We start from the raw sequence: 27500 nt of genomic DNA on the forward strand, positions 1-27500 counted from the left end.
GAAGAGTCGGACACGACTAAACGACTAAACAACAACATCATTTTCATATAATTCTCTTTTATTAAAATACAATCAATAAATTTCAAATTTACTCTCCATAATTTTTCCCATTCTTCCATTTCTTTATTGTGTCCTATATCTTGCACCCATTTAATCATTATACTTTTTACCTCTTCATCTTTTGTTTCCCATTCTAATAATAAATTATTTGTTTTCTTCAACAATTTGGTATTATCTTCTATAATTTCTCTTTGGAATCTTGAAATATTCGAGCTAAAACCTTTTTAAAATCTTCTTTAAATACCTCATTTAATTGACGATATTGCAGCCAATCATACACATATTCTTTAATCTCCTCATATTCTTTCAGTATTAACTTCCCTTCCTTTTCTATTAGCAAATCTCTATATGTAGGCCATATTTTCTCCCTATTTATTTTTTTGATTGAAATTACTTCCGTAGGGGAAACCTACCATGGGGTCTTTAGTTCTAATAGTTCTTTATGTTTTCCCCATGCCCTTAAAAGTGATCTCCTAATTATATGATTATAAAATGCTTTATGTATTTACCCTTTGTTGTACCACAAATACGCACGCCAACCAAATCTATTGTCGTGCCCTTTCAAATCTAATAAATCTGTGTTTTCTAATTTTATCCAGTCCCGGATCCAAGTTGTGCATCTCCAACATAAAATTTCAGTTCTCATATAGTGCAACCTTACACCTGTCCGCTCACAAGTGAGTTCTCTGTAACAGACTCCCATCTCTTAAGCCTTTTGGTTAAGATCAAGTGTAGTATCTGATATCTCTTTCCAAACAGATACAGCCCTAGTGAGCTGTAGACATGAGGCACGATGGCAGAGGGTAGGTGAGCCAACCGCCTCTCCCTACCTGATTATTGCCCCTTGCTTTTGAATGCCTGGCCCAAAGCCACCCTGTGTGCTTCAGGTTGAGCAGGGCTGCATCTACACTACTATAAGAAATGCTCTGAATTTTTTTTTAAAGCTCATAATGGAAAATTTTATAGTTCTGATTCCAGCTCTACAGCACTATCTGGTATCACATGTTATAATGCATTTATAGCATTTTATTTTTACCATGCAGCTGAGTCCCATGTCTTTCTGGTCCCTTTCTGAGGCTCTCACTGCCGTGCCCCACTGGTTCTTCAGATACTCTACTTGTCATATTGACACCATATTGATACTCCTTTAACAGTTGTAATGCTTTCCCCCAGAGCATCCTGGGAGCTGTAGTTTGTTAAGGGTTCTGAGAGCTGTTGGGAGAACCCTCACAGAGCTACAGTTCCCTTCATGGTAGTTGTTCAGTAGGCAGAGGTGGAGTCAAGGGATGCCAAGCCTGTGGGTCTGATTTGTGTGGCTTCTCTCAGTGAACGGAGCCTGGACAGAATGGAGCCCATGGGGCCTCTGCAACCCGCCCTGTGGGGAGAAGCCCATGAAATCTCGCAAGAGGGAGTGCAAAGCCATCTACCCCAATTACCCGTGAGTATGAAATGAGGGAAGGGCAGTGTGTGTGTGTGTGTGTGTGTGAGAGAGAGAGAGAGAGAGAGAGAGAGAGAGAGAGAGCTGAGTTGAGTTGAGTTGAGTTGAGGGAGAGAGAAATAGGGAGTTGTTTCATTTTTGAAGGGCAAGCCTGCGAAACCACTTTCTGACTTGCTTAACTGGCCAGCTGCAGCTAGTGCAGAATTCATGTATTTAACTGACAAGAGTTAATAGGCAAAAACTACTTGGCAGTTTGCACAAAACAATAAAGAATGTTCACTAATAATACTGATAAAAATCACACATGAAAAACAAATGGGCATACAATTTATGAAAATAAATAAAATCAGTTTGGAAACAGATAGGCTGTTGTGAGTTTGAGCAGGGAGGGGTTAGGCTGTATGATGACTGAGTCCCTTCTAATTCCTGGGGTCCTGGATGCAGCAAGGGTTAAAATCCAATGGAGGATTCCATTGCTGGATTATCCAGGAAAGGGTCCTAGTTACCCCCTAAGTCTGGCCCTGAATATAAAGACACCTGAGCCTTTCGCAGTCACATGCAAAACCAGTACAAAAGGTAGCCAGCAACAATATCTGGGGTGCTCTGAGCCAGAATCCAGTGGGGTGAAGTCATGGCTTCCTTAAAAAAACACAACTCTTGGTAACTGAAGTGTGCTAAGCGCACTGAGAGTTGTTCGGACAGTCAATTGGTCTTCCCGGGGACTCTGGGAATTGCAGCTCTGTGAGGGGAATGGGGTAGGGTCTCCTACAAGCGCTCCTTAAAAAACTGCAGCTCCCAGAATTCTTTGGGGGAAACCATGACTGTATATAGTGGTATGCCACAGCCTTAAATGTGCAGTGGTACCACACGCTGTGTTGGGAGGTGGGGGAAGACATATCCTGCTGGAGTTGTCGTGTTGTTATTGTCTCAGAGAAGCCAGTTTGGAGGAACAGGGGAGGGGAGTGTGACCTCCTAAGCCAAGCAGCCCCTTCATTGTGATCCTTTCTCTCTGGCTTGCAGAATGACAGTGGAAGGAGAGAACGGGAAGGTACTGAACGTCAGCTTCTGGGGGCGCCCAAGACCCAACTGCCAGCCGCTGGATGGACAGAGGCTGGTGGTGGAGGAGCAAGCACCATGCCAAAATGTGCCCCCCTGTGAAGGTGAGTTGGTGGCGATCTTCTGGGGAGGAGAAAACGATGGGGGAGCCCAGCATTTCCCCTGGATTTAACCACGTTTCTCTCTCTTTCTCTCCGCCCCCCACCCCCAGGCTGATTTTGAAGAAACTGTGGGTTTCAGTGCTGGAGACTACCAGGAGCCAGGCTAATGTCAGCTTCCTTTCATCTTTGCAACCCCCAATAGCTGCTTCCTCTTTTTGAAATGGTGACCTTGAGAACTGAGGAATAATCAGTACAATAAGTTGCCTTATATGTCAATACACTTACATGTCAGCACACTGTGTAATGTGGATATTAATTCATATAAGCTTTCCCCCATTTCATAAGCATTTTTTCATTTTCACATAGATATAATTCATTGTATGCTTGTTGGTTGTTGTTTAATATATGATTGTTATTTTTGAAATTTTAAAAAAAATGCTTAGCCTATCAGGCCAGTGTGTGTCCCAGGTGGGAGATTTTAATCACATTATGGATTCTACTGTTTTCATTTACTGTAAAAGCAACCACTACTCTGCATCTGGATGTTTTAGGCTGTTTGTTGAGAGCTCTGCTTGCAGACAGATGAATATGGTGTAAAAGTATGTACCTCCTAGTGGTGCAGCAATAAAACTGCCTGCACATTTGCAAAGCTAAGCAGGGTCCGGTATGGTTTCAAATGGGATGGGAAACCATGTGTTGAGATCCCTGCATTGCAAGGGGTCGGACTTGCAATTCTATTATTCTATGTAGATTTGCTGAAAAATAGTATCTTTGACAATATGCTAAAAAATTAGTAACAATGACAGGAGCTTTGTAAAAAAGGCAATAACCTCTCTAGCTATTTGCTTGCCTGCCCTGTTGTCCTGGAATGCTCTTAAAGGTTCTAAGTGTTCCAGAGTGAAAAGCATTTACTGGGCTGGGCTGTGTGCTGAGGTTGCAGAGGTAATAGTAGGGCAATACATTCCATTGTAGTGATTAGCTGAGTAGGAAGGGATGTCCTGGTAGACAATCATCTATTTGGGTTGTTGCATCTGGACTCATCTAACACACATATCCCTGACACAATAAAGTGGAGACCTCTGGGTTTTGCGTCAGTCTCTGTTAGGCCTCTCAGTATATATAAACTAGAATTCAGGGCTTGCTTTCCCCATGGTAATGGAACAGGCTTAACAGGACTAAAACATTAGGTTTAATTTCGGGCAGAATTGGCAACAATTACTTCTACAAATTGAATGGAGATCCAACGCTGGTTACCAAACCTGAACACTTTACCCAGAGAGTGCTTTGAGGCCAAAAAACCCAAAAGCACCACAAGCAGAAATCTTACTGCACACACAAGACACAGTTCAACGCTACTTTATTGACACTCATGAATTAGAGAAATATAAAATGATGTGTTTTTTAAAATAGCTCTCCTCCACTTTCAGGGCTGAGTCCCACGTAGGAAAGGGTCCATATTTTGTCTTAGTTTGGTTCCTCTGTCAGAGGCTACTTGTGATTCTTGGATCTTCCTATGAGTGCTGGATTGGGCACTGTTTCTTCTTTTCTTGTACTTTCTTGGAATTTATCTGCTTGTTTGCACTGGGGAAACCAAGGTGGGAAGTTTCTAGCCATCACCTGCTGGCTACACATCACCTGGACTCCTGGAGTGTATGAGGTTTTCAGACTTTCCGTTCTCAGTTCCAGTTCCAGTCTCTGTGCACAGCACAGAGGCTGGAATTTTAGGCTTTGTACACATCACCATTCTGGAACCCGGGTCACTACAGGGCTCTTGCCTTTGCACCTGCTCCATCTTCACTTTCCAGGAGCACTGGCCTGGCTCCTGCTGAAAGCAAAATGGGACTGGTATCTGACTGGGCAAGAGCAATTCTTGTGTTAAAGGAGCATGCTGACTTAGAAGTCAGTTCCATTGGAACCAGCAGGGTTTTCACATAAATGGGTTTGAGACAGGAAAGGCAGCTCAATTTGTAGGTCTAGAAGGGGAATAAGAACACAAGGTGTAGGGAAGGAGGGCACTGAGCCAGGGACATGGACAGCTACTTGGCCATAAAAAGGGATGGGGGTTGGGCTTAGGGGTCCAAGGATAGCCAATACAGATGGGCAGGGAACCTGTGGCCCTCCAGATGTTGATGAACTGCAGCTGCCATCGTCTCTCCCTGCTGGCTCCCCTGCCTGAGGCTGATGGGAATCGGGAGTCCAGCAACATCTGGAGGATTCCTCATTGCTGGACAACAGGGACACAGGAGGGACCTGCTAGGTCAAAGCCAAAGAGCTTCAAGCGCTGGGGATGGGATTCTTGTCTGTATGCTGGATTCTTTGCTTGGGAGATGCTTCTCTGCTGACTTGTGCTGAAGGCCCCACAGAGCCCGTGGTCCATGCATGGAGCCTCTGTGGGGGGGCAGGATCAGAGCTCGTGCTCCTGCGGTCTGATGGGGTGATCTGTTGGGGAAAAACAGGTTTGGTCAGGAAATATGGGCTTCTGATGACACCTGCAAAAAGCCATAACCTGGCCTGCTCTCCTGTCCCCTCAGCATCTGGTTCTGTGCTCATAATCCCGTATGTGAATTGAAAACCAGGCGGTGAACAGATGTATGGAAAGCAACCCTCAACCTCTCCCCCCCCCAGCTGTGAGAGCAGCAGGGTGGTTAAAGGGTGCTCTGTGGGGGGAGTAACTACTCTGTGACTTCTCCTCTAGGTCCTTCTCTACCATCCCCTCTCTGTCTTCCAAATGCACAGCACGTTTATCTGAGCAAATATATATGGGAATTGTGTGTGAATTAGAATCAGGACTGCATGTACTCTGCACAAACAAATATTTGACATTATGCTGTAAAAGGGGGGCTCATATACAGATTTTGGGAATTCCCTGGGAAATGCAGTTATGTTGAGGGTCTGGCAAAACTAGGGGTCTCTAACAGATTTCTCAGCAGTGTGACCAAACTACAATTCCCATGATCCTTTGGGAGAAGCCATGACAGTTACAGTGACATAAAAGTCACCTGAGGACACTTCCAGGCAGCTCCTGTTTCTGGGTTGGGTTCAATCACATACAGTGGTACCTCGGGTTAAGTACTTAATTCGTTCCGGAGGTCCATACTTAACCTGAAACTGTTCTTAACCTGAAGCACCACTTTAGCTAATGGGGCCTCCTGCTGCCTCTGCGCCGCCAGAGCACGATTTCTGTTCTTATCCTGAAGCAAAGTTCTTAACCCGAGGTAATATTTCTGGGTTAGTGGAGTCTGTAACCTGAAGCGTATGTAACCTGAGGTACCACTGTACTGACACATTCAGGTCGCACCATTATAATTGATTGGGAGGTCTTGTGCAACAAACCCACTTAAGAGATCAGATTTTTTGCAATAAGGAAAGTAGCAGGTCAGGAATTTGATGGTTTGATGCAACCATCCTCTAATCTTCCCACAAACAAATGAGAATGGATGCTTACTAAATATCCAACATTGTATGATCTGCCTGCAAACAAATCAGGATGAATGCTCAATAAGCAGGTCATTTGGTGCTATAATTGGCATCTCTGTTTTATATACATTATAACATGAAAGAATAATGTAAAACTTTACAAAAATAGAATAAAAATAAATAGAAGCACCCCCTTCTTCCTGCCTAAGAAAAGCTTAGTTCTCTGTGGCTTGGACTACAACTCCCATCAATCCTTAGTCAGCAGGTTGGGGAAGAGACTGTGAGAGAGGAGAGAGAGAGAGAGAGAGAAGGGGAAATGGGGACTCACTGCAGGGCTGGTGCTTTCAGGTTTCTCTGGCCGGCTCCGGCGGGGTGCGCAGGTGATAACTGAAGGCCGCATCTGAAAGATCAGGGAAAGAGGTGTTTTGAGCTGGAGATGAGGAACGACAAGGTGAAGGTGGAAGGAGCGCTTAGCCAGGACTTACCTGCTGCAACTGGGAGACAGTGAGGGCTGGCTCCAGGAGGGGCTTCCTCAGGGGGCATTTATGTGGGCAGGATGGGTGAAGCGCTTGAGAGTCTCTGCAAGGCTCAGGTCTGGACGTGGTGACACAGGGAACAGCAATCGGGATCTGTGCAGCAGGAGGAACCCTCTGTTCCAGGGAGCTGAAGAGAGAGAGAGTCACCTATACAGTATATCAGAGGTTTCCAACCTTTCTGAGTCCATGGCTCCCTTAACCAACTACATTCTTTCTGCGGCACCCAGGTGGGGCTCAGGAGCACAGTTATGTCACCCCTTGTCCACAGAACTGGCAGACCCTCACATTTTTTCAAACACCCTCCCTTGTGGAGTATTCCCTCAGCCTCCTCTTCTGTCCTTGGGAGTCCTCGGGGCAACTACTTCCCCCCCCCCCGCCCCAGAGAGAGGTGCCTCCTCACACTGCCCCACAGGGGCCTGGAAGCACCCCCTGGCCACCCCAAGAGGCACCCTTCGCCTGGGGAGCTTGTAGCCAGGGCTGCTGCAACAAACAGCTGTGCAAGCCTTTAGGAGGCAGAGACAAGAGAGGGCATCAGAGGGGAGGAAAGAGGGACAGAGGCCAGTGTTGCCCGCGGCACCCCGGACCATCATTCAAGGCACCTCAGGGTGCCACGGCACACTGGTTGAAAACCACTTCAGTATGGGGGGTGCGTGTGCCGCTCTGTGCACCCGAGCAGCTATCCCACACCTGGGAGGCCCCCTCTGTGCCTCGCCTCCTCAGGAGTGCACCCGCCCTGGGCAGCGCGGGCATATGCTCCGCCGCTGTACAAATGATACTGGATTACAGGGCTAGATTAATCCATATGTGAAATCTGCTCCTGCATGGAGCCACAGCCTATTTGAGGGCCATTTGCCATGCTGTGAACTGCCTTGAGATCTATGGATGAAAGATAGCATATTTGTTGTTGTTTAGTCGTTTAGTCATATCCGACTCTTCGTGGCCCCCTGGACCAGAGCACGCCAGGCACTCCTGTCTTCCACTGCCTCCCGCAGTTTGGTCAGACTCATGTTTGTAGCTTTGAGAACACTGTCCCACCATCTCGTCCTCTGTCGTCCCCTTCTCCTTGTGCCCTCCATCTTTCCCAACATCACGGTCTTTTCCAGGGAGTCTTCTCTTCTCATGAGGTGGCCAAAGTCTTGGAGGCTCAGCTTCAGGATCTGTCCTTCCAGTGAGCACTCAGGGCTGATTTCCTTCAGAATGGAGAGGTTTGATCTTCTTGCAGTCCATGGGACTCTCAAGAGTCTCCTCCAGCACCATAATTCAAAAGCGTCCATTCTTCGTACATTTGATTAATTAATTAATAATAATAATAATCTAGAGAGTCTCTCTTTGGAATCTGGGGTCTTAGCCTTACATCACAGGAAACAGCTGTGAAGAAGTGGTGCAAAGTGCTCTCCCCTCACCCACCAACCCCCCCCTCACTTCAGGGATTAGGGATGGAGCGTCATGTTTCTTCCTTAAAGTCTTGCACTTTGTCACTTTCCCTGTGGAAGTTAAGCCCTGTCTGCAATGCGGAAGGAGGCATGCCTGACCCCACACTAGATCTCTTGGCAATTCTCTGCCACTTGGATGCCAGGCTAAGCAGTGACCCTGTGCTAGAACTTGCTGGTCAGGAGGTGGCTAGATGAAGCTCTCTGGGAGGCGTTGGACCAGTCCCGTTTCTCAGCCTGATCACAGGGTTGTTGTGACAATAAACTGGGAGGAGAGCAGAAACCCATGTCCTCTGTTAGTCTTCATGCACTGGCAGAGGAGAAGGTGGCATCTGGAGAAACGAGACTTCAGAATATGGCTCAGAGCATCTTGAAGAGGCCACCCAGTAATGTGGGTGTCACCCTGTAAGTCATTTTAACTACAGCTTTATACCCACAGACAGAACTACGGCTTGTATTCATCCCTACCCCCAGTTTTGTTTTAAATATAAGCACAACCTATACAATTAATATAAAATAGTCTATACAGCTTATTCATTCTACACTTGAGGGACTGAAGCTGAGAAATTAATGAGTTGCCCAAGGCTCTTCCTTCCCAGTTAAAATGCACCTGGTCCCCATGGAACTGGGACCATTTTAAAATAGGAAACCATCGTTTCCAGACAATTGGCATGCCTATAAATATGTGCACCCTTAGGCTTAACTACAGAAAATATAATGCCTAATTTACAAAAGAAATTTACTCTTCTACTCTGAATACATTTGATAAAGTTGTGTGTTTGTACATTTGTATGGCACTGTTCCTCCAAGAAGCGCACTGTGGCAAACATGACTATCCTTCTGCGCATTTAATCTTCACAACTACTTTGTGAGGTAGGTCAGGCTGAGAGATTGGGACTGGCCTGAGGATGACTAGTTAGTGAGCTTCATGGCTGAGTGAGGATTTGAACCTTGGTCTCTCGGGTCCAATACTCTAACCTCTGAAGAGTGGAAATATATAAAAAAATTAATTGTCCAGTGGCACCTAAGAGACCAACAAAGTTTGTTCTTGGTATAAGCTTTTGTGCGCATACACACTTCTTCAGAAAGCTTATACCAAGAACAAACTTAGTTGGTCTCTTAGGTGCCTCTGGACAATTTTTTTATTTTTTTATATATTTTGACTGTGTCAGACTAACACGGCGACCTAGACTGAAGAGTGGGAATGAGCAGGGCTTTTTCCCCAGCCACAACTCAGGTGGTGCCTTTGCCAAGAGAAGAAGGTGCGGTGAGTCCCAGCACCTCTTTTTCTAGAAAAATAGCACTGGGGATACGGAAGGGCTTTTCACTTTCTACACTACGTTTATATCTCACCCTTCCTCCAAGGGCCTCCAGACAGTGCACATGGTTTTTACAGAGTGCAGCGTCCATTTTATCCTCACAACAATCCTGTGAGGTAGGTTAGTCTGAAAATAGGATGGGCCCAAGGTGACCCCGTGAGCTTCATGGCTGAGGGAGAATTTGAATCCTGGTCTCTCAAGTTCTAGTCCAGCACGCTAACCACTGTGCTGCACTGCTTCTCTCACATTTATCAGTGCATCGGGGATTCTAACGTATGCCAGCAACTGCATAGCTCTAAAAGCAGATGTTAGAGCAAATTAATTCAGAATAAAAACATGTTTTGCAAAAGTAGTGGCCTTCAGTGCTTATTGAAAGATGGACTAGGTGAGGGCAAATCATGATCTCTGGACTCAAGGCTCATTTTCCCCATCTATGAAATGGGAATAACAGTGACCTACTCCACAAGAGTAGGAAAAATTGGATAAAACATTAGGAGAAATTGGATAAAACATGGTAAAGTACTTGGTCAATGAACTGAGAGAGCTGTCTTCATAATTATAATAAATCAAATCCTGTATGTTCATATATCTACGCTTTTACACCCATTTTGCTTCCTGCGTTGTCTTCTCCTAACAACGTCCCCACTACACATAGCTCCACCGGGACTGCAGACAGTATTTTCTAGGCGCGGTTCAGAGCTTTAGCTGTTCAACCGTCAACCTGGAAGTGGCAAGAATCTGTTTGTGACTTGGGCAGCACCCAGCACAGAGCGCCCAGCAGGCACACAGGAAACCCTGCCCTGGGACAGATGCTTCTGGGCTGTGCAGTGTGGGCTCACTCTTCTTGCACAACGGGGAGCTGGCGGGATTAGAGGAAGTGCCACAGCACCTGTTTTGCATGCAGAGACCCCTAGTTCAGTCCCAGCATCTCCAGGTAGGGCTGGGAGAGAATAATAGCATCACGAAGTGGGGGGTACCCCAAGGGTCATCTAGTCCAACCCCCTGCAAGGCAGGACTCTCAACTAGATCATCATACAAGAAAAGCATCATCCAACCTCTGCTTAGAAAGCTCCAAGGAAGGAGAGTCCACCACCTCCTGAGGGAGACTGTTCCACTGTCAAACAGCTCTTAATGTGAGAAAGTTCTTTCTGGTGTTAAGTCAGAACCTCCTGTCTTACAACTTGAAGCCATTGTTTCTACCCCTACCCTGGCAAAACCAGCAGTTTTCTATGGAGAACCATTTGCTCTGATTCACTGGTAAAAGGTGGGTTTTCCTGGGGGAAGTGCCAGGGCAAAAACCCAAACCCTCTTGGACATGGAGCTTTAAAGAGCGAAGCTGTGCCTGGAGATTGTGACGCAACCGGATGTCAGAACCCTATAAATCAGCAAGTCTTGTGTCACCCTTGGCTGGCCATGAGCACCATGGTGAGGGGCAGACTGACACACCTTGCAGGGCTGTTTTAAGGGTTGCCAGAGGCCAGAGCCCAAACATTTCAAAAGTTGCTTTAAAAATGCTGAGCCCTTATGCTACAACGCCCCCTGGTGGTCCTCAAGGTCACTCACGCTGCCACAGGCCCGCAGGTTGATCGCTTGACTTTCGACGCCCTCTGCCCATGCAAGCTCCGTTCAGGGCTTCTCACATCCACACTGGGCTTGCGCTTGATGGCATAGACAGGCAGCCGATGGGCTGGGAAGCGGGGGAACCTCGGCTCATTCTCAAAAGACGACTGACCTGGAAAGAGAGTGCCAATGAAACATCTTGCAGTGCAACTTGACAGCAGGGTGGACGGGAACGCTTGCGTGGGGGTGCTGTCAGGGATGGCTCACTCATGAGGCAAGGCAAGGCAACCGCCTCAGGCAGCAAGGTCCCAGGAGGCAGTGGATCCCAATGTAGATCTTTATCCCCCCATTGCTCCTGGTGTTGAGCTTCACTCCTCCCTTCTTTCCTGGTGAGAAGGGGGCACCATTTTGTGGTTCACCTCAGGTACCAAAATGTCTGGGGCTGGCCCTGGGTGTTGTGGTTTGGGACTAGGCATGAGAGCAAAAATGGACCTGGCACTGGCAGCAAGCAGGTTGGCTGTGTCTGCAAATGTGGGTTTCCCATTATGCAATGGTGACTGGGCAGAAGGCATGGAGACCCAGAGAAGGTCAAGGATCCTGCATCAAGAACTCCCTGCCTGAGCTGCTTCAGGCCGTGATGGATGTGCTCCTGGAGACACCCAGTTTGGTTGTCCTAGGGTAAGGTTACCAGATTGTTTTCAATGAATCCAGGGACACTAGTCAACTTCAATGGATTTTGTATGGGGACTGATTTGTAAATCCAGGGACTGTCCCCAGGAAATGGGGATGCCTGGTAACCTTATCCTAGGGGATTTTAACATCCATGCCAACACGACCTTACAAGGGGCCACTCGGGACTTTGTGGAAAGCATGGCCTCTATGGGGCTGTCCCTGAATAAGTCTGGCCCAACTCATAGCCGCGGACATGTCTTAGACCTGGTGTTCACCTCTATGGATGTTGGTGATCTGACACTAAGTAAAAGCAAAACAAAAGAAGTGCCATGGTCAGATCACTTCCTGGTGCAACTGGATTTCTCTGAGACCCTTCCCCTCTGCAGGGAGGTGGGACTGATTCGGATGGTCCGCCCCCGCCACTTAATGGATCCAAACGGTTTCCAGAGAGTGGTAGGGGATGCTTTATCCCATGTTGATCGCCTTTCAGCTGATTCCCCGGTGACCCGTTGGAATACGGAGTTAACCAGGGCTATTGACTGTCTGGCTCCGAAGTGTCTTCTCCCTCAGTTTCTCCTGGAGCTGAGGGTGATGAAACAATCGCTGAGACGGCTAGAGCGCTGGTGGCGGAAATCGGACCAGACACGGGTTAGAGCTCAATGTTGAGCCTACCAAGTGGCGACGGTGATGGCAAAGAGGACCTTCTTCATCGCCTCTATTGCATCTGCAGAAAACAGCCTTATAGCAGGGCTTCTTAAAAGATTGCTCAGCATGAGACAGCAACAGCTGTATGTCTTTAAGACTGAACCCCCTTCTCAGAGCCTCTAGAGCAAAGAATGCCCTCCAGCTCCCATCAGCTCCCACAGTTATGGCCAACAGTCAGAGGAAATGGGAGTCCAGCAACAGTGCAATCCTACACGTTGTCTCAGCAGTAATCCCCATTGAATTCAATGGGACTTACTCCCAGGTAAGCAGGTTTAGGATTGGAGGGCCTAAGGAGTAGAGGGCTGGATGCATCTTGATTCAAGTGCTTGTGCAAGTACATGCATGAGCATGAATACTAAAGTGCTGCTTCACATGCTGCACTGGGGGAAGTCAATTTTGAACTGTTGATAACATCCTGTGTAATCTGCTATATCCATAACCAAAAGGACAAACACCACCGGGGCTTTTGCCCAGAAGAGGCTCTCGCAGAACAAATGAAGGCAGCGGGCAGACTAGAGCATTCAGCGGTGTGCAATAATGTCAGGCTTTGTGGCTCTGGCAGGGATCCTTATTACGAAAAGCAGCCGTGTTATAAGCGTGTATCTGTTTTCTTGAGTGTGTGCCTGCCATGATTCCACAGGAGCACAGAAAAGGCGCAGAACATGGCACTGGGCACCACATCTGGAGAATCTCTGCTTTCATCTAAAAACAGGTGTGAGCAACACATTTGGAAATGCCAGAGAAGTGGCTAACCTTGATTTCCTGTGGTTAAAAGTGGTGCCTGACATTGCTCCTCCCCATGACTAGAAACTATGCAGGAAGGGAAACACTGAAGAATAAATTATGCTAAATGAGAGTCTAAAAAAAGAGTACAAGCAACATATCAGGCAGCAACATTCATTTTTTTAAATGTAGGATTCAGATTGTCTGGATGCAGAATTTTATTTTATTGTTTAGTGCGGAGGTCACAGAGCCCTTGCTCTGGTGTGCATGTCTCTCTCTACATGGTGTGGACTGAATGGTAGCAGCTGTCCAGGAGGGGTCTTTCTAATCTTGCTACCAAGAATCCTTTAATCAGAGATGGCTGGAATGAAAGCTCTGGACTTCCTTCAAGTTTCCCTTCTGCTTTTCTCCAAGACTGAAGATAAAGGGAATAGTCCTGTGCTGACTTTGTAGCCATGAAGATTTCAGAAACAAAAGGGAAAGATACTCAGGTGTCAACAAATTCCACAAAATGACCACCTTTCCAAGTTCTGTTTTCAGATGCTTTCCCCCCTGAGATGCAGACGTTTAACTTTTTTAAAAAACTCCTAAACTGACTTTGTCTGGCACCTGTCAGGGATTATTATTATTATTATTATTTATTAAATTTATATACCGCCCTATACCCAGGGGTCTCAGGCGGTTCACAGAATATAAGCTTTACCACCCCACCCCACCCACTCCTGTATAATCACACAGGGAACATGATCTTCACTTTTATTAGGCTTCTAGACAATGCCACAGGGCCAGTCTGATTTAGCAATGCATTGCTACGCTCTCCTGCTTGGCCACAGACCCAAAAGACCAGGGGAGTTTTGAGCAGCAGCACTTCTCCACCCGCCATGTGGGGCTGCCTCCTGTTTGCCTGATAACCAGAGCAGCAGTCTGGGCTGCGCGTGAGGCGTGTGAGGATCAGTTGCTCTGAAGGAGCCTCTTGAGAACGGCAGCACTCTAAGTCTTAGGGCAGATGCAGAAATTATCACCCTCCTAGGACTGAACTGCCTCAGGGTGCAGATCCCATTCTGAATGCTCCTCATTCAAAAAAGAAAAAGAAAAAAGGAATTAAAAATCCTATACCCATAAAAAATGAGCACATTTGGGAAAAGAGCCTAGCTGAGCCATGCTAGGTGTCTATGTGCAGGGAGACTTGGCTTTCATTCATTCATTGATTCATCCATTTATTTATTTAAAACAGGGATGAGGGATGGGGAACCTGTTGCTCCCCCCCCCCCGAGGTTGTTGGGACTCAAGCTCCCTTCATCCCCTGCCAGCGTGACCGAAGGTGAGGGGATAATGGGAGCTGTATTCCAAAGGCATCTGGGGGGGGCACAGTTTCCCCATCCCTGATATCCCTTTTAAGGCCAACCATTCAAATACATACGCAGTTCCCTCCATCTGCATTCTATGTGCAGCTCTAGGTAGGCAATGCCACTTGCCTTTTCTGAGCACATAAGTCTGGACCTCAAAGAAAATGTCTGGGCTGAATGCTCCTTCCTTTTTTCAAAGTGGGTGGAGCAATGGCATTGACTAATGGTTCCTGTTCAGACAGGTACTGGTGTGGCACCCGACACCACTTCTGTATGCAATGTGCCTCTAGACCTGTGTTAGTAGGTTGTGGGATTAGTTAATTAGCAGTGCACCTTGTCCCATATTCATGCCAGTTCTCGCTTGTTTCAGAGCGCTTGCCCAGATTTGTGGTGGGGAAAGCTATTGGGGATGAGAGCCAACTTCACATCATATGCGTGAAACTGAGGACAATACTGCCTGGATCTGCCAAAGTGAGTTCAAGTCCATGAAAGCTACTGATGCAATACATCCGATAGGTCTCAATATGCCAAGAGACCCTTTGTTGACCCCCTTCCCTAGCTGAACCCCACTGTTCCTGCTCTAGGCAGGTAAGACAGAACACTTCCCCCACCCAAAGGGGATTCTAACACCCCTTATTTTTGTGGGCTGCAGTCAAGATGAGCACATGGTGTGTTACCATAATCACTGTAAAAGACAGAAGCCTCTGCCCCAGAGAGCATACAATCCAAATTCCAACTGTGAAGACAACAGTGGGGGAAGAAGGATAGACACAGACAAGAGTAATGTGTGCAAATCTAAAAGGAACCACCAGCTGGTGGGGATAAACTGTGTTCCTTTTTCAAAAGGCAGCCTATAAACCTATAAAACAAATAAAAATAAAAGTATGCATATTGAAAAATCAGAAGGAGGTGAATGTGTGAACGAAATACTGCAAGCAGATTCAAATTCAAAATGGAAAATTTTCTCTCCCCCAATATACTTCCACTCTAATATGCACCTCTAAGGGTGAATCGGGGGTGTGGGGGTGTGGGGGTGTGGAGCAAGGCAGCATTAGAGTGGCCGGCCCTGTGAAGTAGGCCACTGAGGAGAATCGAAGTGGGGACACCTGGAAGAGCCGAGATGGTGGCAGGCAGGGTGCTGGCTCTCCCAGGCCTGCAATTGCTTTTCATGCCCTCAGGATATGGCTGATACGTGGTGTAGCAGGAACAGGGATCCGTGCGCAGCATTAGGCTCAGCACTCAGCCAGGTTAAAGGGGATGTGCTCATTTTAACCGCTACATCCCACTGCCTCTGCGGCTGCAAAAGGGAGCACTGGAAGTTGCACACAAACTGCATTAAAGGCAAGGGTTTGTGGGACTCACCTTCCAAGATGTAGACCTTGAATCCACTGCTGATGCCTGTGGTGTAGTGAAGATCAGCCAAGGCCATCTCTGCTAGGAGGTCCTCACAGGAGAGTTGCCGCTTGTTCAAGAGAAATTCGCTGCAGAAATCAGGGCCACCCTGAATCTAGATGTTTAATCTGCTCAAGCTGTGGGTATTTCGAGATCTTTCCCTACTCCAGCAAAGGGAGGCTCTGAATGCGCCCCCTTTTCTCCCCAGGGCTGAAGGGGACCACAAGTTCTCTGGACCCAACAGGTTGTTCTTCGAAGAGTGCAACTTTCTGTCACCACCCACAGCATCCCTTCTTGAACTTTTGGATTTCTACCTAGCAGAGGCAGAGAGGTGGGGCTAGAATTGGCCAGTTCTAACAGGCCCGACACCCTCCTCTCCCCTCTCTTGTTAGCCCCTCAGGGCAAGTGTGTGTGTGTGTCTGTGCACTATGTCACACCCTTGTGGGGAGGGGGAAGAGAGTGCAGTGCCCCCCAAAGAGGCAGGTGTGCAGCAGATGGCAAAGGGGGGGGGATATTCCAAGGGGATGAGCTGTACAGAGCTTCCATTGACAAATGCTGGAAGAGCAAGGAAGCACTTTGTGGGGGTGGGAATCAGGGGTTTGAGCATAAATTTGGGGAGATTCTGATCTGCTAATCTCAGTGTCTGTGGGGGTGTTACAGTTTGCATTTTATACTTTGATTGCTGCTTTGTACATCATACAGTTGATCTCAAAACAAGCAATTTACTTGTTTCACACTTTTTAAAGCCTATATCAGTTTTCATTTCTAATTTGGTATTAGTTGATCAGTCAAATACAGTGGTACCTCTGGTTACGTACTTAATTCGTTCCGGAGGTCCATTCTTAACCTGAAACTGTTCTTAACCTGAAGCACCACTTTAGCTAATGGGGCCTCCTGCTGCCGCCGTGCCACCAGAGCGCCAGATTTATGTTCTCATCCTGAAGCAAAGTTCCTAACCCGAGGTACTATTTCTGGGTTAGCGGAGTCTGTAACCTGAAGGGTATGTAACCCAAGGTACCACTGTACATAAAGGGACGGATGGCAGGAAAGGGTCTCAGAGGTCCATCCTTTGAATGCATGAAGAATGGGGAGTGGGCATGGGCGTAGCCAGGACCTCAGTTAGCTATGTATTTTTATTGATTTTTATTGATGGGGGGCAGCTGCCCCTCCCTGCCCCCTTTGGCTACCCCCATGGGAGTGGGTATGGCATTGAAGCCTGGGAGAAATGTTCGAGATGTGTGCTTCTGAGAATCTAGAAGGGATCAGAGCAGGCACAAGGATTGTGTCAAACCAAATTCAACCCCCCCCCCCTGTAATCTGCTCTGAGCTAAGGCATGTGCTATGCGTCCCCCACCCACCACTTAGGTAGTGATGAGGTGATGGGAATGTATGTAATGAGGTGGAGGCAGGGTTGAATTCTGGGTGGAAATCTGGGGTGCTACTGCACTGGGAGAATAGAGGTGCGTGTGACAGAAAGAGAAGAGCTCGGAGGAGAGAACAGAAGTTGGCTTACGCTCTGTGGGAAGCTTGTGGGGTACCTGTATTTTGGAAACTGATTTTTTTTACTGTACTGCAGAATGTTCAAGCGGCTTCACTTGCATTATCTGGTTGCAGCCTTCCCAACAACCCTGTAAGGCAAGACTCTGCACCCACAGCAGCTGGAGGGCGGAGGCGGAGAGGGAATTCATGGCAGCGGACAGGGTCCAAGCAGGGGGAGGGAGCTCCCTGTTTCTTAGCTCAGGGAAGTTTGTGGAAACAGCCCAGGAAAGGGTGGCAGGCTTTGGCAACAGAGAGGTTAAAGGGAGGGGGCCCCACCCAGTCCTGGCGTGAGGGAAGCCACGAGCCAAGCGAGCCCAATGACTTGGGGCGCGTGTCAGGGCTGGCTGCCCCACACCCTTGGAAGCAGTCGGGCTGCATTCCATGAGCCTTCTCCACCCTGGCTTGCCTGAGGGAGGGAAGATGGCAGGCCTGGGTTGGACCAGCAGGCCTGTCTCCCCTGGCACGCCCCATCCTGCCCCAGAGGCAGCTGTTTTGTTAGGAAGGAGTGGAGTCTAGTGGGTGAGGGTGAGGAGTCTGGAAGTCTGGACTTCTGAGTGGACTGGGAAGGAGGTGGGGAAGGGAACCAGCAAGTTTAAAGCAGCAGGCTGCGGGGCAGGATTCCTGGGCTTGCCCGGGTTTGCCCCAGAGGCACAGATCCAGAGATTTTCTTCTTCATCTAGCTTCACTCCACCTGCATGGCAGTTTCCTTTTCAAGAACAAAATCTCCCTCCAGACATGCATGAGGAGGACTAGCGAAGAAGATCTGCGTGTCTGAATGCACAACCAGGGGCGGCAGAGAAAAATAGCAGTGAAATTCTCCCTCCTGGCCAGCACTTAAATACGCTTTGTTTCTGCTACTAACCTGGAGACTTACCCTTTAAAAACAAGAAGCAAAAGTGTCCCTACCTCCCAGAGCCTTTAGCAGCAGCAAGATCTCAAGATCTTAGTTGGGGGTGAAAGGCTGTCTCAAACAATATCTCTCCCGATTTGGCCTATGATGTGTGGAGGGGAGTGAGGTTGTGCCTGCTCCACTCTTGATACCCCTGATGGCCACACAAGGATGTAACATTCACGTACAACATGTGTAGGCATATTCCAACATATTTAGGATTTCTCTCTCTTTTTGGTAGAGTGGATTTTCTGAATAAAGTATGGTAATCTAGCAATCATCTGGGCCTATTTGTTTTTGGATTTTATGTGCATTTTGAAAATCACACCACTTACATAGTCAGGAGCACTGGGCACTTTCCGTGCTAAGGCCTGAATCCCAGAAGTTTGTTGTCTGAGCCTGGGGTTCCCCTTCCATTTTGGCAAGTGCAGTGAAATAATGGGCAGGTGAGCTATGGGAAGAACTCCAAAATAAGGGACACTCAGAGAGACCATAAGAAAATGACTTTTTAAATGTGTCAGAAAACTAACAGTACTTGTCTCAGGGGAAGAGACGACAACTCCCATTTTCCCAATTAACTTGAAATGAATGCTGCATTGTCACAAGGCACTGTCCCGAGAAAGAAAGAGCAACAGATAAGCCTTGCCTACAAAACTACTTTGAGAGCCTCCAGACTGTCAGTGCATACCAGAACATTACCGGTAGGTTTGAAAGATTAAAGTAGATTGCAGGGCTGTGTCACCCAGGTGCAACAAATCCATTCAAAGCAAACAGATGTTTGGGGGTTGGAAAATGATGAGGAATTGCACAGAAAAGTGTGGGACTAAGGAATTACTAATGAGAACATGTGTAAACATCCTGCAAACAGATCAGGATGAATGCAGGCTGAATGCTCACCGCCATATAACAGCCCAGGAAACAAATCAGAGCAAATGCTCAATGAATATTGGATATAACGATGTAAGAACCACATAAATCAGGATGCATGAATAAACAGGCCATATGTTAAAGCTCTTAGGCACACCTTCACTATTGACCAGGGCTGCCATACACCTGGGATTTCAAAGGTGGGAGGAATTTGCGAAAAAAGCTTAACAATTTTGGGGGTGTCCAGATATGCCAACCCCACTATTGACACAATGGTGCCATTTTACTAGGGCTTTTTCTTCAAGCTTTTAAAACACCTTTTGCCATTTTTTTTTTTTAATTCACAGAATAGTGTTTAGGTGAAAAAGCACTGTGGTACAAATTAAAGTATTGCCATTTTATAAAGCACACTTCCTTTTCTGGTTTTAACAGCCAGTGCTGTTTTGTCACTATGTTTGCCCCTTCTCCATCCATAGAGCTCCACAAGTGTGTAACCTTTTAAGAGGGTGTTACAGTGAAATAACGAGCGAGCGAGCAAGTGAGTGCACACACAGTGTGCTACCCCACGCAAAGTGTGGAAAGTCAGTTGCAATTCCACACACAGCTTACAGCCGGAAAGTAGGAACAAAGTAGTTCTGGGAGGAGGCTTCCGGAGGTGGCGCCAACGGCAATGGCGGTCTCCATTGGGTCTGTCCGCTACGGCGAAGCGGAGACCCTTGTGGAAATCACAGGCAGGAGAAGCCTGTGACCGTGGGACTCGGCGGGCACCTGTAGCGCCCCCCGGACTAGCGAAGGGACCCTGTAAGGGGCTCCGGAGTGCAACGGGAGCTTGGCGCGGTGCTGAGAGTCGATCACTTTTTCCGTGGGGTGAAGCCGCACAGCTGTTGCCGGAGAGCGCTGACCTTTTTCCTGTGACAATTCGGCTGCTAAACAACTACCCGTGAGTAGGTGAAGCTTAAGAAATTGGGACTAAAAGGAGAAAAAAGGGATTAATTTGGCACTGAAGCGGGAAGGTGTAAACAGGAAGTCCGCCTTCCGTTTCTGTACACAGATCAAAGCAAAGACTTTTTTAAGCTAAGACCTGGAGAGCAGTGTTTTGAAAGTTCCAAATCCGAACATCAAAGTGAAAGAACTCCCCCCCCCCCAGGCTAGTGGAGAGGGGGGGGGGGGAAGAGGGAAAAGTGACTTTTTTACTTCTGGAAAAAATAGAGACAATTATCTAACTCCTGGGAACGGACTGCCAGGTCCACTAGAATTGTTGCACTGAGAGTCGCACTATTTATAGACAATGTAACTTTTTAATGGTTAACTCTGCAAAGGAGATACTTGTTGAAGGTCTTCTCTGGACTTGAAACTGTTGCTTGTTTTCTTGAGGGGGACTTAGGAAAGTTGGAAAAGACTCTTTATTGTAACTTTAATGACTGCTACAGTGTCCCCCTAGAGGAACATTGAAGCTGCACATCCAGCTGGAGGATTTTTCCATTCTGGACTTTGGGGATTTTCCACGGTAAGACTTGACCGTGGGATCGACCTTGATTCATAGACAAAAGTGTGATGACTGATAGGACAACAAGATCGGGCAAGGCTAGAGTGCAGCAGCCCAGCACAGTTTCCCAGCAACGTAGATCATCTGTTCCCGGCCCTCCTGTGACACAGGGGGAAGATTTTGCACAAGCTGGGTCAAAAGGAATGGCTTCAGAAGGGGATTTTACTTCTGTGTTAAATAAAATTTATGAAAAATTGGAAGGCCTAAGCAAACAAGTTACGGAACAATCAACTAAAATAGACAGGAATACTGCCAGCATTAATAATCTGGGACAGAAGGTGAATTCCAATACAGAATCTATTGAAAAATTGCTGGAAGAATCTGCGTCTAATCGAAAAATAGCTGAGGAAGCAAAAGAAAAATCAGTGGCTGTAGAGGAAGAAATAAAACCTATGCACAAACAGATTGGGGACCATCAGTCACTTCTGTCTTTGATTGAACTGAGGGAGAAACAGACCAATCTGAGGATCAGGGCAGTACCGGAACTTGAAAAAGATAACCTAAGTGACTACCTTACGCAGGAATTTGGAAAATTTTGGAATTTGGAGCTGGAGAAAGACTTTAAGATAGTAAGTGTGTTCAGACTTGGAAGAGGAGGGAGAAAAAACAGGGTGAGAGACTGTTTGGTTACCCTCCGAACGAAAGAAGAGAGAGATAAAATACTGAGTGCGCACTTCCAGAAGACTTTGGAGATCAACGACTCGAGAGTGGAGATTTTTAAGGATATACCGAAACATCTATTGGATCTTAGAACCAACTACGGAGATCTGGTGGCCCTACTGAGAAGAAACAGAATTGTTTTTAGGTGGGAATTCCCCCAGGGACTATCTTTTACCTCTAAAGGGAAAAAGTTCAAAATAAGATCAGTGGAAGATAAGGGAAAATTTTTGAGAGACCACGAAGAAGACCTGCAAAAAGAAGTACTAGAAGAGCTAAGAGCTTTAAGACCAGGAGTACTAGACATAGTACCACCACCTTTGGGACTGGACAAACTAAAAAAAGCGATACCACCGTCAGAACAAGAAGAACTTTTGGGAGCAGTTGGAGGAGAATAGAATAACCACACCATGTCTCTGCAATTATTAAGTTGGAACATTCATGGATTTAATTCCCCGGAGAAGAGGAAGAAAGTCTTTCATTTATTGAAAAAGGAACAATTGGATTTAATTTGTTTACAGGAAACTCATGTGATAAGGCTTCACAGGAAAGTACTGATTAATAAAAGATTGGGTCAAGAGTTTATTTCATCGGACAAGGTTAAAAAGAGAGGAGTTGTTATTTATGCCAAAGAGAGCCTATCACCGAAATTTGTTTTTAAAGATGAACAAGGAAGATTTGTGGCAATTGAGATTCAATCACAAGGAGAAAAATTTCTGATTGTAGGAGTTTATGCACCAAATGAGGGGAAATCTGAATTCTTCAAGAAATTGCATGAGACATTGCTTGACTACATGATCTACAACATTATTATGATGGGAGATATGAATGGAGTGGTATCTACAAATATGGATAAGTCGCAGAGACAGGTTGTAACTAAAGATGGCAGACTACCAAAAACCTTTTTTGAACTGACTGACAATATGGACTTGATTGACATCTGGAGAACTAGGAACCCCCTTGGAAGAGAGGGAACATTCTTCTCTGAAGCCAAAATGACATGGACAAGAATTGACCAAATATGGATAACTAGAGGACTGGCACCTAAGACTCGAAAAGTGGAAATTTGCCCAAAAACGTGCTCCGACCATAATGCGGTGAAGATGGAGATGAAACTAACAACAATTGGTTCCTTCAGATGGAGGATGAATGACACCTTATTTAGAGATCAAGAGGTTACCAAGAAGGCCCAAAAAATCTTGAGAGATTATTTTGAGATAAATTTGAATACCACGGTTGAAAAAAGAGTAATCTGGGATGCAAGCAAAGCGGTCATGAGAGGGTTTCTGATTCAACAGAACGCAATAAAGAAGAGAATTCAAAATGAGAAAAAAGATAAAATCTTGGAAAAAATAAAAGGAGAGAAGAAATTAAGAGCGAAACCAAAGTCGCAAGAGATTCTGAGAGAAATAAAGCTATATCAAGTACAATACATGAAAATGATAAATCAGGAAGTAGAATGGAAAATTAAGCAGATGAGACAAAAGACATTTGAATCGGCTAATAAATGCAGGAAACTGCTAGCCTGGCAGATGAAAAAAAGACAAAAATTAAACACCATCACAAATTTGGATGTGGAAGGAAAGAACATACAGAATCCATTGGAGATTAGAAAGTGCAGGATTTAAGTTGAACAAGTCAAAAACTAAAGTCCTTGAGAAAAATTTTACACCAATTGAGAAAGAGAGGTTTCAGAAGGAGACAGGTTTAACATTAGTTAAGAAAGTAAAATATTTGGGGGTTAATATGACTGTTAAGAATCTAAATTTATTTAAAGATAACTATGAGAAATGTTGGATAGAAGTGAAAAAAGATTTGGAAATATGGTCAAATTTGAAGCTTTCCCTGTTGGGTCGAATTGCAGCTATAAAGATGAATGTATTGCCAAAAATGTTATTTCTGTTTCAATCATTGCAAATTTTGGACAAGATGGACTGGTTCAAGAAGTGGCAGAGAGACATTTCCAGATTTGTCTGGCAGGGCAAGAAGCCTAGAATAAAATTTAAAATATTAACTGATGCAAAGGAAAGAGGTGGATTTGCCCTGCCAGACCTTAAACTTTACTATGAATCAGCAGCATTCTGCTGGTTGAAAGACTGGCTGCTTCTTGAGAACACAGACATTTTGGACCTAGAAGGTTTTAACAATGTTTTTGGATGGCATGCATATTTGTGGTACGAGAAGGTTAAAGCACATAAAGCATTTAAAAACCATATTGTCAGGAAAGCATTGTTCAATGTCTGGATAAGATACAAAGATTTACTGGAAAATAAAACACCAAGGTGGTTGTCACCAATGGAAGCGAAGGCTCAGAAAAAGCTCAATATGGAGGCCAAATGGCCGAAATATTGGGAAATATTGGAACAAGAAGGAGACAAATTGAAATTGCAGAGTTTTGAGAAATTAAAAGATAAAGTGCGAGACTGGCTTCATTATTATCAAATAAGAGAGGCCTATAATTTGGATAAAAAAATTGGCTTCCAGGTGGAAAAATCAAAATTGGAAACAGAACTGTTAGATCCCAAAACTAAGATACTTTCAAGAATGTATAACTTGCTGTTAAAATGGAATACGCAGGATGAAACGGTTAAATCTGCTATGATCAAATGGGCACAAGATATTGGTCACAACATTATGTTTGCTGACTGGGAACAGTTGTGGACCACTGGTATGAAATTTACGGCATGTAATGCCTTAAGAGAGAATATTATGAAAATGATTTACAGGTGGTTCATGACACCAGTCAAGCTTGCAAAAATCTATCATTTGCCCGATAATAAATGTTGGAAATGTAAAGAAAATGAAGGTACATTCTTTCACCTTTGGTGGACGTGCCCAAAGATTAAGGCTTTCTGGGAGATGATCTATAATGAAATGAAAAAGGTATTTAAATATACCTTCCTGAAGAAACCAGAGGCCTTTCTCCTGGGCATAGTCGGCCAATTGGTGCCAAAGAAGGACAGAACTTTCTTTATGTATGCAACAACAGCAGCAAGAATACTTATTGCAAAGTATTGGAAGACACAAGAGTTACCCACCCTGGAAGAGTGGCAGATGAAGGTGATGGATTATATGGAATTGGCGGAAATGACTGGCAGAATCCAAGACCTGGGAGAAGAGTTGGTGGAAGAAGACTGGAAGAAATTTAAAGACTATCTTCAGAAACACTGTAAAATTAATGAATGTTAAAATGATGTTGGATTGAAAATAAGTGGCATTAGCAACAAAGTTAATAAGAATATGCAAAAATGAATTGATAATGGATGAAAATATAGAGTTATAATATGTTAAGATATAGAGTTAAGATAAACGAAAGAGAGTAAGGATTTGCTGATTTGATTATTTAAATGGGAATACAAAAAGGGGAGGTGTGAGGAGGCCAAGGAAACAAGCTAATGAGTTTAAAGTTACAAAAAACGGATTTGTTTTTAATTCTTTTTTATTTATTTGTTTTTTGTATTTTGTATTTTTATTCTTCTTTTTTATTTTTCATGTATTTTTGTATGCTCTCTTTTTTGTATCTTTTTCTTTCTATACGATTTTTTTCTATTTTGTAAACTTACTTTTTTGTAAAATCTCAATAAATATCTTTAAAAAAAACAAAAAAACCAAAGTAGTTCTGGGAGACACCAGTCTGGGTGGATCCTGAGAGTGCTCTGGAATCACATGCAGTAAGTGAGTGAGAGGGAAGAAGAAGGCATCGTTAATGGTTTCTTGAGTGGCACATATTGGCACCATGATGGAGACTCAAGAACAGATCTTGGAAGGCAAAACTGGGCTGCCTTCTGCTTGTCCTCCCCCCTCTTTAAGTGAAACTGCCTCTTCCCTTCCTTCTGCCGGAGTCTCCCTCTCCCAAGAGGAAATCCCCCTCGAACACACCTTCAACAATCCCTGCCCAGAGGCAGCTGCATTTTTGCACTCCAGCTGGTGCTGCCTGGGCCTCTGAAGCATCTGGGAGGCCTGTGGGCCAGGAGTTCATGCCGGGCTTGTTGCAACTAGCCGGGAGTGTGCTGCAGTGGTCTGCGTTCAGGCCTGCCTTGCTCCTCCCTGGTGGCGCTACAGGTGGAAGCACGAAAAACAGCGAGGCGCTGAGGAGCTGAGCTGCTTTGTTATAGCTCAAGGAAAGCGTTTAGCGTCACAACAGAAGTCACCGCACAGAAGGAATGCATTAGGATTGCTTTGGGTGTTCCTGCCTCTGCCACCATCTGGAATTATGTCCTTTTAAAGACCTTTAAAGAAGGTATCCCACCACAGCACACATTAACAGGGTAGGAAAAGCTTCACTTTCTGAATTTCCACTTGTCACACCTTGCCCTTTAAGGGCTCACAAGCAAAGCCAGAAATCAACCTGGCAATCCTAAATCCTGCATCACTCCATAACTGCATATGTCCCAGACTGTCTCAGTGTTGGGGTATTTGTTTCAGGCCCCACGATGAGTGCCGGCTGGCTTTTTGTCACCCCCCCTCAGTGGTGACACCCGGGGTGGACCATCCCTACCACACACCCTTCGTCCTCCCCTGGCTTTCAGCAGTGGTTGTGGACAAATTAACAAGATTATACCAAAGAAGCCTGAGTGAAGAAAAATGCCTTCAGCATCTGTCAAAAGCACAAATGGTAGGATCCTGGCATATTTCAAGGGGGGAGAGTTCCAAAGATCTGGTCCCACAACTCTGAAGGCCCAATTCTTTGCAGAGGTCAGCTGGGTCTCTTCAGCAACCCGTGACAGAGGGGCCACGTTGTAGCCGGAGTGTTGGTCTCTTGGGTAACCGAGTGCCTTGCATATGCATGGAATCCATGTTAACAAAGTTTGAATCACTCAGAAAAGGACACAATGAACATGTCGGGGTAGATTTTCTTCATTGCCTTCATAGATACATGGTAGGCAGAATAATGTGTTCCAACACGTGTTTGATCAGGTTTGCAGTGACCCTTGCATGATCTGAGTTTTCATTGCACACAGCTCCATACCCTCCAACAGATGAAAATAGGGACATTTCTCACTCCCCCAACTGACCCTTCTCAACCCCCATTCCCCCCACCTGCAGAGCATTTCCTATCAGAAGAAGGGCGAGTGCCACCCCCACTACCCCAACGGGACACAGTACCCATGCCCTCCCTTGCCCTGAGAAAATTCCCTAATCCCAATTTTATTTTATTCTTTGGTAGATTTACAAAAAAACAAACACACACACACAAATAAATTTTAGAAAGGGGCAATATAGGATGTGGATGCACAAAGCATTTTTAAAATAATAATAAAAAACAAGACTCCTTGCGCTCTGCTCTGCTTCCCCTTTCTCCCTGCCCAAGGTGGCCCAGGGCTGGGCCCTGGCGGCTGCAGCCTCTCCCCCTCCTCACCCACAGCCGCCATGAGCTGCCCAAGCAAGGAGACTGGCAGCAGTGGCCATGGAGAGGCCATGGGATGCTCCCTCACAACTGCCACTGCCCCCACCATGGCTTGGGCCAAGCACCAACTCCTCTCAGATCAAATCAGAAAGCAGGATGGCTTTCATAATTCTGGGACTATCCCTGGAAAATCGGGGCACTTGGAGCATATGCAGTTCCTAAGACCTGAATAAAATATTGGGGGGCCAAGTAAGCACTGTCCTGCACAATTGACCACATGATGCAATGCATGGATACCATTTGAATGGCAGTGCTCATCAACTTGGGGGGGGAGGCCCCCTCAAATATTTCACTAGGGCACCAAAGACCCTTTGACCCCTGGAGGTTGGCTCCTATGGGGTCTATGATAAGCTGCACAGTAACACAGGATCTCAACAGGATCGCCAGTTCTCTCTACTAGAAAATACCTCAGAGCACACAAGGATCCATCATATTCTATTAGGTCACATCAACACCATACGTTTAAAGTACATGGCAGCCCCCCACCCAAGAATCCTGGGAACTTTAGTTTGGTTAAAGTTGCTGGGAATTGTAGCTCTGTGAAGGGCAAGCTACAGTTCCCAGAAACCTTTGCAGAAAATCTGTGTGTTTTAATTGTGCTTTAAATGTAAGGTGTGGAGGTGACTTTAGTCTTCAGGGTGGGATTGCAGCCTTGCTGTACACACGCACACACACAAGTCCTTCTCTTTTCAGCCCACCTTGGAATGAAAATGCATCTTGGTTTTGGTGCACACATTTTCAGAGCATGGCTTCCTTTCCTCTAAAACGATGGCCTTCCTTCTCCGGAGATGCATTCCTTCTCTTGGGATCCCTCTCTTCCTGCGCGTAGGCAGGCACTTA

General features: G+C 45.9%; 2 protein-coding genes and 1 long non-coding RNA gene across 6 annotated transcripts in view; 1 reads left to right on the forward strand and 2 right to left on the reverse strand.

Annotated features, from left to right (window-relative positions):
- The window catches only part of CFP (complement factor properdin), a 37971-nt gene extending 34662 nt beyond the window's left edge, over positions 1–3309 (forward strand). The window contains exons 8-10 of the mRNA XM_083592242.1: positions 1387–1498; positions 2519–2658; positions 2766–3309. Of these exons, the coding sequence (XP_083448368.1) occupies positions 1387–1498; positions 2519–2658; positions 2766–2770 (257 nt within the window). The 3' untranslated portion in view covers positions 2771–3309. The remainder of the gene's footprint in view (positions 1–1386; positions 1499–2518; positions 2659–2765) is intronic.
- LOC310752274 (uncharacterized protein) overlaps positions 1–16073 on the reverse strand; it is a 311176-nt gene extending 295103 nt beyond the window's left edge. For 3 of the 4 annotated variants that reach the window (XR_014542883.1, XR_014542884.1, XR_014542885.1), the window contains exons 1-5: positions 15726–16073; positions 10921–11089; positions 6558–6735; positions 6401–6472; positions 4860–5094 (exon numbers count right to left, since the gene is read on the reverse strand). Coding sequence is in view for 1 of the 4 variants with exons in the window: in XM_083592332.1 (XP_083448458.1) it covers positions 4930–5094; positions 6401–6472; positions 6558–6735; positions 10921–11089; positions 15726–15792 (651 nt within the window). In the remaining 3 variants the exon portion in view is untranslated. Of the gene's footprint in view, positions 1–3995; positions 5095–6400; positions 6473–6557; positions 6736–10920; positions 11090–15725 lie in introns of those variants that run through there. The other variant, XM_083592332.1, reaches the window with a different exon arrangement.
- Positions 3996–27500, reverse strand: part of LOC310752282 — a 40006-nt gene continuing 16501 nt past the window's right edge. Inside the window, exon 2 of the long non-coding RNA XR_014542886.1 lies at positions 3996–4861. This is a non-coding gene — a long non-coding RNA (uncharacterized lncRNA). The remainder of the gene's footprint in view (positions 4862–27500) is intronic.

Source organism: Podarcis filfolensis (assembly GCF_964270895.1).
Source record: "Podarcis filfolensis genome assembly, chromosome: 17".
Classification (NCBI taxonomy): domain Eukaryota; kingdom Metazoa; phylum Chordata; class Lepidosauria; order Squamata; family Lacertidae; genus Podarcis; species Podarcis filfolensis.